This window comes from Pteropus vampyrus, unplaced genomic scaffold (genome assembly GCF_000151845.1).
Source record: "Pteropus vampyrus isolate Shadow unplaced genomic scaffold, Pvam_2.0 Scaffold276, whole genome shotgun sequence".
Classification (NCBI taxonomy): Eukaryota; Metazoa; Chordata; class Mammalia; order Chiroptera; family Pteropodidae; genus Pteropus; species Pteropus vampyrus.
In genome coordinates this window covers 2,625,588-2,634,792 of record NW_011889057.1, presented here as the reverse complement: position 1 = coordinate 2,634,792, position 9,205 = coordinate 2,625,588, and the positions used below count along the sequence as shown (strand labels likewise).

The 9,205-nt window shown below is 47.8% G+C and overlaps 2 protein-coding genes across 3 annotated transcripts; both read left to right on the top strand.

Moving 5' to 3' along the window:
• The first annotated feature begins 444 nt into the window (after positions 1–444).
• Positions 445–3,441, top strand: PFDN5 (prefoldin subunit 5). Of its 2 annotated transcripts, none has more exons than XM_023520721.1 (6): positions 445–631; positions 820–922; positions 1,223–1,254; positions 2,217–2,291; positions 2,402–2,585; positions 3,220–3,441. In XM_023520721.1, the coding sequence occupies exons 1-6, from the start codon at positions 560–562 to the stop codon at positions 3,327–3,329; spliced, it is 576 nt and encodes a 191-aa protein (XP_023376489.1). In that variant the 5' UTR covers positions 445–559; the 3' UTR covers positions 3,330–3,441. The 2 variants fall into 2 exon arrangements, with proteins under 2 accessions (XP_023376489.1, XP_011374120.1); XM_011375818.2 differs by having other exon boundaries at positions 470–631; positions 2,402–2,507; positions 3,256–3,441.
• Positions 3,442–3,536: 95 nt separating this feature from the next.
• Positions 3,537–8,948, top strand: CUNH12orf10 (chromosome unknown C12orf10 homolog). Its single transcript, XM_011375819.2, has 7 exons — positions 3,537–3,928; positions 4,098–4,210; positions 6,215–6,374; positions 7,851–8,003; positions 8,155–8,277; positions 8,397–8,578; positions 8,729–8,948. The coding sequence occupies exons 1-7, from the start codon at positions 3,710–3,712 to the stop codon at positions 8,925–8,927; spliced, it is 1,149 nt and encodes a 382-aa protein (XP_011374121.1). The 5' UTR covers positions 3,537–3,709; the 3' UTR covers positions 8,928–8,948.
• The last annotated feature ends 257 nt before the right edge of the window (positions 8,949–9,205 follow it).

Below are 9,205 nucleotides of genomic sequence, written 5' to 3'. Positions count from 1 at the left end.
CTCAGAAGCACTTATCTTACACGTTAATATATCCCTCACACCTAGCACATGGTAAAATATTGTATTAAACCTTGTGCTGTAGTTGTTGGTTGATAAGGTGCCTCCTTATTCTCTCCGCCGCCAGATTCTCTTCTGCTTCATCGACCCAAAGCACCACTTTCCTGATGCTACTCCCCCTGACCCGAGAACTTCACAGGCTTCTTCCTTACCTGTCCGTTACTAGGTTTATGCCACCCACATGGAGTAGCATACATTGCTTTGCAATGGTGTGCTTATGGCCTGAGTACTTTTAAGATTTTTAAAATCCTTGAGGGCAAGAGTCCTGTTTGCTACAACTTTACTACACTAGGCTTGGGATGTTTTATGAAAAGAACACACCGCTATCTTCTCTAACATAAGGCCAGTCTCAGGTTCTAGCTCTTCCGCCCATTCCCGGACGGAGGATCATAGAGATGTCTGGCGCAGCGAGGCCTCCTGGCGCAGCCATCGAGATGCGCAGAGGACGGCTAGAGCGTTGCTCGTAGAGCTGGCTTCCGCGTTCTTAGTCCTTCTTCCCAACATGGCGCAGTCAGTTAACATCACCGAGCTGAATCTACCGCAGCTGGAAATGCTCAAGAACCAGCTGGACCAGGTGAGGACGGGCTCCAGAGACACTCTTTTCCCACCTCACATCCTTCCTGCCCATGCGTACGCTCTCGCCCCCCGCATTCGTCCCCACTTCGGGAGGCTTCCCTTCCCGTGCGAAACCCCCGCCCCTTCTCTGGCAGTGACCCCTCTCCCCTCAGCCCCCACACTCACCCTCTTCTCTGAACTCTATAGGAAGTGGAGTTCTTGTCTACGTCCATTGCACAGCTCAAGGTGGTACAGACCAAGTATGTGGAAGCCAAGGACTGTCTGAACGTGCTGAACAAGAGCAACGAGGGTATGGGGTAGGCACGCGAAGGCAACCTATGGGATGTGGTGAGCCGGCTTCTCTCGTCTCGCCTCCTAATCCAGTCTAATTTACCGGAGACGAGAAAAAAATCCATTACATATTGTGTACTGCGACGTGAGCCCTTTGCATGTTGCCAACCTACAGTTGAAGTGTGCGGTTCATTTCACTGCTCCTGTTGCCCGTTTCCGTTCTTTTCATACTGTGCGTAGTGCCACGTTGAGACTCCCTTTAACGTCTTAACGTTGGAGCTGCCAACTTTCCCGATGTTTGTTTTAATTGCTTTCACAGGGAAAGAGTTACTCGTCCCACTGACAAGTTCTGTATCCTTTCCACAGGAACTGCCCTGCCCTCTCCTTTTCTCCCTCACCCCTCCTCCGCAAAAAAAAAAAAAGGGGGGGGGGAGGGCAGGGTAGTTTTGATAACTCCAAAGTGCCCCCATGATGCTGAGAACACTCTTACTATACACAACTGCCTAGCTCTCCTATCTGTAACCTGGGGCGAACATCCAGCTAATACTTTGTGAGCACCAAAGAGTATGTAGAATCAAGGGGTGATTATTTCCCTTTGCTGTTTGAGGATATAATCTCATATAGAGATGAAACTGGTTGTTTATACATTTTTACTGATAACTTAGAGGACATAAGTAATAGAAGACTGGAGGGATATAGAAACAAGGACGTTGGCTCTGTTATTAATCCTCAATTTCAGCTTAATCGTGGATCTTATTCCTGAACTGTTGTTACTAAGAAACCTGGATTGTGCCTATCTGTTGATTGTTTTACTTGAATGATCAAGTTATGACAATAGGACACCTGTAAACTGCAGTCTGAGAACTGACAGGCTAAAATAGAAACACATAAATAGCAGTATAGGAGGGATTGGCTAAATATTGAACATTAAATCCATTAGGAATTAGTTAGTTCATGGTTGGGGGTGTTAAAGGGAAGTGAGGCTGGCTTTTCAATTTCACTCCTCTACAGCAGTAGGAAAATACTGTTTCCAGCCTTTCTGGAGGGACTAATGGGAAAGAACTGAAAGAACTGCTTGGAAGGGGGGCGATGGGATCAGAGCAAGAGAGTGTTTCGGTGTATGTCATTTTCTCCATAAGGAACCAAATTCTCTGTTTCTCCACATCTGGAGTTTATAGGTAAGGCCTCCAAATTATTCAGTCCCTGTGCCTTGTAGCTTTTTAGAAAAGGAGGGTCTTAGGAGGCCAAGCCAGCTGGCTGACAAGGAATCTGATTCATGCTGGGCTAGTTTTCCCTTAATCCTTGCTTCTCAGATGTATGTCCCTGGGAAGCTACATGATGTGGAACACGTGCTCATTGATGTTGGAACTGGCTACTATGTAGAGAAGGTGAGTGGAAGGAAGCATACCCCTCTGAGCAGAGAAAGGGAGTTTAGGGGAAGATTTAGAGTGCAGCATGGAGTCTCCTGTTAGCCCCTCATTCACCTCTGACATTTTAGACAGCTGAGGATGCCAAGGACTTCTTCAAGAGGAAAATAGACTTCCTCACCAAGCAAATGGAGAAAATCCAGCCAGCTCTGCAGGAGAAGCATGCCATGAAACAGGGTAAGCTTGGCCTGGGGCACCTCTTCACCCTGTGTGCCTCCATGATAAAGAATGTGGATTGCAGTGTGAACCCTGGGAGTATCCCCTTTGCTGGATTAAAACTATGTCTTTCTCTTTAGTGTCTTGATGTGTTATTCTCTATAGATTTCACTGTTTGTAGATACCTGAGTTGGGTGCTTGAGAGATTTAGAGGAAGGAAATCATGCCTGTATTCTTGTGAAGTTCCTATTTAATGGAATGGGAGGAGATACGTGTAAATCAACATACAGGAAAGAAGTATAACCTTGACTAAGTAGTATCAATTGCGACCCTGGCTGTACATTGGAATCACCCAGGCAGTTTAAAAAGAAAGCCTGGGCCCATGACAGCTAAATTAAGCTGAGTAGTTGTGGGGAGTGGAGAGTGGGCAAACATTCCAGGGTCCAGTGTTTTTTTTAAAAAAACTCCCCAGGTGATTTTGTTACACAGAATTAAGAACCACTGTTCTAAACGCAAAAATCTTTACCACGTTATAATTTTCTGGTTATGTCTGACTCATACAATAGTGTATTTTGTTTATTTTTATATCCCAGTGGTTGTCATATTTACTGACACATTGTAAACTCTAAAATTTGTTAGTATGTCCCCTACAGTGGATCACTGTGTTAAAAGTTATCTACTTGTCCTTAAACTTTCTTGTCACTTTTCCTTAACTCTGGGTTCTCTCCTTTAGCTCTTGACCAGAGTCTGACCGTCTTTTTTTCCACAGCTGTCATGGAGATGATGAGCCAGAAGATTCAGCAGCTCACAGCCCTGGGAGCTACTCAGGCTGCCAAGGCCTGAGAGCTTGTTTCAGAAACAGAGCAAAGGGACTCTTTTTTAAGGGCCCTGGAACTGGTGGGATTGGGGGGGACGGAGGGTGTTTAATGCTAATAAATGTTCCAGTTGGGCAGAATGTTGGTCTTTTCTTGCATCAAGCAAAGGACCGGTGAAGAGAGGGTGGGCCGTGGTCGAGAGGGTATGTCCCTTCCCAGAGCCCGTTGCAGTGCTTATCTCGGAGGTTCCATCGGAACCGCTGGGGGAGCCAGAAGAAAGCCTTTCCTGCGCTGTGTATGCGCCCTACCAGGTCGGTTGCCGTGGGAACGGCTGAGAAGCGGAAGTAGGGCTGTGCGGGCGCTTTATTTTCCGGGTCGGCGCTCCAGCGTGCGCGAAGGGGAAGCTGCATGGGCCGCCACTTCCTGCGCGGTCTCCTATCTCTGCTCCTGTCGCCGCCGCCACCCCTCCATATCTGGCACTGCAAGCTCAGCCTGGAGTCCGTCCCGCCCTTCAAACGACCCCGCAGCAGCCTCATGGCACCGCCCCGTATTGGGACACACAACGGCACCTTCCACTGCGATGAGGCCTTGGCATGCGCATTGCTGCGCCTCCTTCCGGAGTACCGGGTACAGTCAGCCAAAGCTGACCTTGGGGTTGCCCGCATTCCCTCCTGGGCCCTTGCGTGAGTCGGCCGGTCCGAGCACTCCTACCTTCCCCGGCTCCCCTGGAAACCCAACATTAACCCCCATCCATGCGACCTCCTGCAACCCCTTCACGTACTGTAACCCCCGGTAGGATGCAGAGATTGTGCGAACCAGGGACCCGGAAAAACTGGCTGCTTGCGACATCGTAGTGGACGTGGGTGGCGAGTACGATCCTCAGAGACACCGATATGACCATCACCAGAGGTGGGTTCCCAGGTACCTTTTCAACTTCAGTGCTCCAATTCAGTCATCCAATGCACTGGTCCTTGTCAGCGAAGGGATTGCCTCCTCCTTGAAAACAAACTCGGGTCCCGTGGGACTACCGCTTTCCATCCTAGCTCTCCACCTGCTCTGCACCCATCTACCTGGCCTTGGACCTCCCTGAGCCCTCCAATCTGTCCAGGCCTCCTTTGACTCCCCTCAGGCCCCTGCCAGCTGGGATTAATCCATTCATGTGTCCTTGGTGCCCCAGTTCAGACTGCTGGGTCCACATGATTGTGCTGGTTGGTGATATAGATCAGGTGTGTGTGGTCTTCTACTTCCTTTACTCTCTTCTCTCGGGAAGTCTGTCTTTTCCAAGGTTAGCCACTATCCACAGTACCATCCCAATCCTTTCTTCTCCCCTACCTCGTAAGACTCCTTCAGTGAATCAACCTGCCTCTTACTCTTCAAAGGAAATTGAGTTTTTCCTACATGCACATCCTGTTTCCCACCCTTAAACATACTCAGCTCCCTCCTTCCAGTTCCAGAAACACTTCCCTTGTTTGCCCCCTTTCCAATCTATTACTTTCTTCTCTTGGACTTCACATCACAGTTCTCCCACCAGTGTTTCTACTTCTCTTCGTTCAGTTTAAAACTGCTCAGGCATCTCCCGTCTTGCAAACAAAGGATTAAAAAAGAAATCTCTCATATATGCTGCACTGTTTAAAATGGTTATCTCTGAGGGATTATTAAAATATTTTATTTGAAGTCTGGAAGTATTTTCCTCTCTCAATACCTTTTTTAAATTATGCAGTAATTGACACAAAAGAATGTATTTAACATTTCTGGAATATAAAACGTAAAATGAATACCCACGAAACAATATCCCAACCTAAGAACGAGGGCATTACCATTACCTTTGCATCTGTACCTGTGTGCTTCTTCCCTATCCCATACCCCACCTCCCCTAGAAGCAAGCAGTATCCTGAATTTTGTGTTTATCATACCCTGTTGTGTATAATTTAGCACACATGTCTGTTTCCATCAACTATTAAGTTTTGCTTCTTTTTGAACCTTATTTTAGAGGTTATCATTAATCTATACCTTATGAATATTTTATAATTTCTTTGTATTTACTCAGTATTTAACAATAAAAATCATTAAAAAATAAGCTCCGTAGGTGAATCTGATAGACTAGTATTTAGAAATTACAGCTACAGTTTCTGCTTCCCTAACACTTTTCCCCAATTCTCTGCCCCACTGCTTTTCAAATTCCTGCCTTCCCCACTTACTTGGACCACTGCAGGTAATCTCCTTGCATCTGTTTTCCATGCTGGCTGGCACAGTACTCTAACATGCATTTGCTTGCTTAAAGTCTCTTAGTGGCTTCCACTGCCTACAAATGAAGTCCAAACTCCAAAAGCATACAAGTCCTGCCATGATCTGGCCCTTGCTTACCCTTTTCTTTTGCCACTCACCCCTCACACCCATGTGGCCTTTCTTGCAATTCCATGAAGAGACATTGTACATGTTATTCCCTCTACATGGAGTACCTTTTTTCCTTCACTTTTGGCTGGTGAACACCCACTAATTCATCCTTGAGGAATGACCTGAAGGCTCTTCTCCTGAACCCTTCCTTATCCTCTCCCCGCTTTCCTTGTTTATAATCTAGCTAGAACATATGCTTGGTTGTTTGTCTGCCTTTAGGCAATGAACTTGAAGACAGGGACATAGTCTGTTTTTTTATCCCCAATGTCTAAACACAAAGCCTGGTACATAGTAAGCATTGAGTAAACCATTGTCGAATGAATTCATGGAGACTCCAAGCTGAGGTCTGTGTTGACACTTGAGGAAAAGCCAAAGCCTCCCCAGCTGGGCTTTCTCCACTCAACTGCAGTATTCTCCAGCCTTCCCACCCCAACCTGTACCTGCACGTGCACGCACACACACACACTGTGGGTTAACTTGGGCAACTCTACCTCAGTCCTACCTCCCTGTGCTCCTCAGGTCTTTCACAGAGACCATGAGCTCCCTGTCCCCTGGGAAGCCGTGGCAGACCAAGCTGAGCAGTGCAGGACTCATCTATCTACACTTCGGGCACAAGCTGCTGGCCCAGTTGCTGGGTACTAGCGAAGAGGACAGCATGGTAGCCACCCTCTATGACAAGGTGGGGACCTAAGGACAGAGATGTTCCACACATGCATCTCCACCAGGCCAGCTGGGAGTGGCACTCAGCACTCAGGACTGGGCCTCAGGCCAGGGTTCCTGGGGTGGTGGTAAGTGGATAAGGTAACATGGGGAGAGGCTTTGAAAATCATAAAGCAGTGTTTTCCTGTCTTTTTCTTGACCTGACACAAATAAATGGTTGTTCAACAACTTGGTAATAGAGGAGGCTGCTTGTTTGGAAGCATATGGTTCAGGGGTTCTGGGTGCCCTGAAGGCGGAGGAGAGCATATCTTAGGCACTTTAATTCACCACAGGCACACAAGTTGGAAAGATCAGCTGGGAAGGGTCTGATTATGAAAATAACTTCAGGTTCTACCAGCATCCCCTAAAAGCAGCTCAGCAGGTTCTTGCTGTTGGGAAAGGAACAGGGGTAGTGGCCTTGGTGTGCATGTCAGGTCAAATAATGATTCTGAGGATACCTACTTGACCATACTCCTGTGCAGTTCATAGGTCAAACTTCAGATTTAGTCAGCTATTTTTTTGCAGATAGGCTGTTGAGTTCACTCCTGTGTCTCAGCTTACCTATCTTGTGCCCCATGATACAGCATTAGTACAATCCAAAAAAGTGAGGAAAAATGGTTAAATTGGAGCTTTGGGAATATTAACACTTGTAGTCTGCCTAGGTCAGTTTTCTTTTCTATTACTAAAAGATTTCTAAGCAATTGAACTAAATTAGACTCAAATTCTGAGTATCAGGTTGGGGTCCAGACCAAGAGGGTGCTCAGCAGAGTTTTCTTCTTTGACTCTCCCAGAGAGTAGCACTTTATGTACCACAGATGTGTTGGTATATAAACTTACTGTAGGGTAATTTCACATTAAACAGTGATACCCTATATTATTTCTACCCCCAAACTCTTGAGGCGTTGTCCTACCATTCTTTAGGTTCAGGAGATGCAGCAACTGTTGATGCCTCATGGTACATCATGGGTTTCTCTGGGACCACACAGCAGCACTTGATGTCTAGTCCAGCACCCATTCTCTCCCACCGGACCTGTGTACTTGGCCAGACCCTCCTGGACCTCATTAACCAGGTCACTGAATAGCCTACTCAATGCCCCCTGGCAATTTACCCTCCTGCAGCCATAGGGATCCCCTCCCAGAGCCCTTCATGGAACTCAAGATCTTTATTCAGAAGTTGGCAGCCCCCTCCCGCCACATGCTGGCCTCAGCTCGGACTTTGTGTGGTAGTAGAGTGAGCACTGGATTAGAAATCAGATTATCTGAATTCCAGCCCTGGCACTATTAGTTCTCTGACCTTAAGTAAGCCACTGGACTCTCCAATCCCCCCTTTCTTCATCCAGTTGATGTTGAGATCCCTACAAGGCTATTGTGAAGAGTATATGCATATACTTTGAAACCTGTAAAACTATGCAAATGGTAGGCATCCTCAAGAATGTTTCTCCTGCTGCTGCCTTAGATGTACGAGAACTTCGTAGAGGAGGTAGATGCAGTCGACAATGGGATCTCCCAGTGGGAGGAGGGAAAGCCTCGATACGCACTGACCACTACACTGAGTGCCCGAGTTGCCCGGCTTAATCCCACCTGGAACCAGCCCAACCAAGACACTGAGGTAAGGAAGTCCCCAGGGGAAGAGACCATGAGGCATGTAAGAGCATCAAGGAAGGAAATAAGAGTGGTTGCCCGCCTCCCCGCTCCCCCTCAAACCCTAGTAAAGTCAAAAGTTTGGCTAGCACCACTGTTTTGATTCCCACGATTCCCAGGCTGGGTTCAAGCGTGCAATGGATATGGTTCGAGAGGAGTTTCTGCAGAGATTAGACTTCTACCAGCACAGCTGGCTGCCAGCCCGGGCCTTGGTAGAAGAAGCCCTAGCCCAGCGATTACAGGTACAGGCCTGGGAGTAGGCGTTGTGGCTCAGGGAGTAGTGACTGCTGGCAGGCTGCTAGTCAACAACGGTTTCTGCTTCCACCCTAAACTTTCCAGCCATGCCCCACTTCCCTTTCAGGTAGACCCAAGTGGGGAGATAATAGAACTGGCAAAAGGTGGATGCCCCTGGAAGGAGCACCTCTATTACCTAGAATCTGGGCTGTTGCCCCCAGTGACCATCGCCTTTGTTGTCTACACTGATCAGGCTGGACAGTGGCGGGTACAATGTGTGCCCAAGGAGCTCCACTCATTCCAGAGCAGGTGAGACCCTAAGGGATCACCCCGCAGACCTTCATGACTGTTGTAGCCCTACAGAGGAGGCCACTAAGTTTGGCCTCTGCTCTGCTCCCTCTCTCTCAGTTCAAGGCCTCCATTTGCTCCTACCAACTTCCTCTTTCTGCTCACTTGTAGGCTGCCCCTGCCAGAGCCATGGTGGGGTCTTCGGGATGAGGCCCTGGACCAGGTCAGTGGAATTCCTGGCTGCATCTTTGTCCATGCCAGCGGCTTCATTGGTGGGCACCGCACCCGAGAGGGTGCCTTAAGCATGGCTCGTGCTACCTTGGCCCAGCGCCCAGCACCTATGCCTCCCACAAATCCCATTGTCCAATAAAATTTGTCTCATTCTGACCAAGTCCTTGCCCCATTATTGCCCTGTACCATTCTGGGAACTTGCTGAAACTTGGGAACAGTAAAACATTTATTATGCACCAGAGCCTGTACTAGACTTTCAGGCCTATTGGTATTTTCTCAGCTTTGCTTTCCTACTTAACTGAAAACCATCCAGTTCCTAACGTTAGGTAACTTGACCAAATCAAAAGAAGTGGCTAAAACGTGACAGAACCAAGATCTTAACCCAAAGTCCATGCCTTTTTTTTTCTTCACTATACC

Coding starts and splice junctions, on each gene's coding strand:
- CUNH12orf10 (XM_011375819.2), top strand. CDS start 3,710: ATGGGCCGCCACTTCCTGCGCGGTCTCCTATCTCTGCTCCTGTCGCCG. Junction 4,211..6,214: donor CGATATGACCATCACCAGAG/GTGGGTTCCCAG, acceptor TGTGCTCCTCAG/GTCTTTCACAGAGACCATGA. Junction 8,278..8,396: donor CCCTAGCCCAGCGATTACAG/GTACAGGCCTGG, acceptor CTTCCCTTTCAG/GTAGACCCAAGTGGGGAGAT.
- PFDN5 (XM_023520721.1), top strand. CDS start 560: ATGGCGCAGTCAGTTAACATCACCGAGCTGAATCTACCGCAGCTGGAA. Junction 632..819: donor TCAAGAACCAGCTGGACCAG/GTGAGGACGGGC, acceptor TGAACTCTATAG/GAAGTGGAGTTCTTGTCTAC. Junction 1,255..2,216: donor TCGTCCCACTGACAAGTTCT/GTATCCTTTCCA, acceptor CTTGCTTCTCAG/ATGTATGTCCCTGGGAAGCT.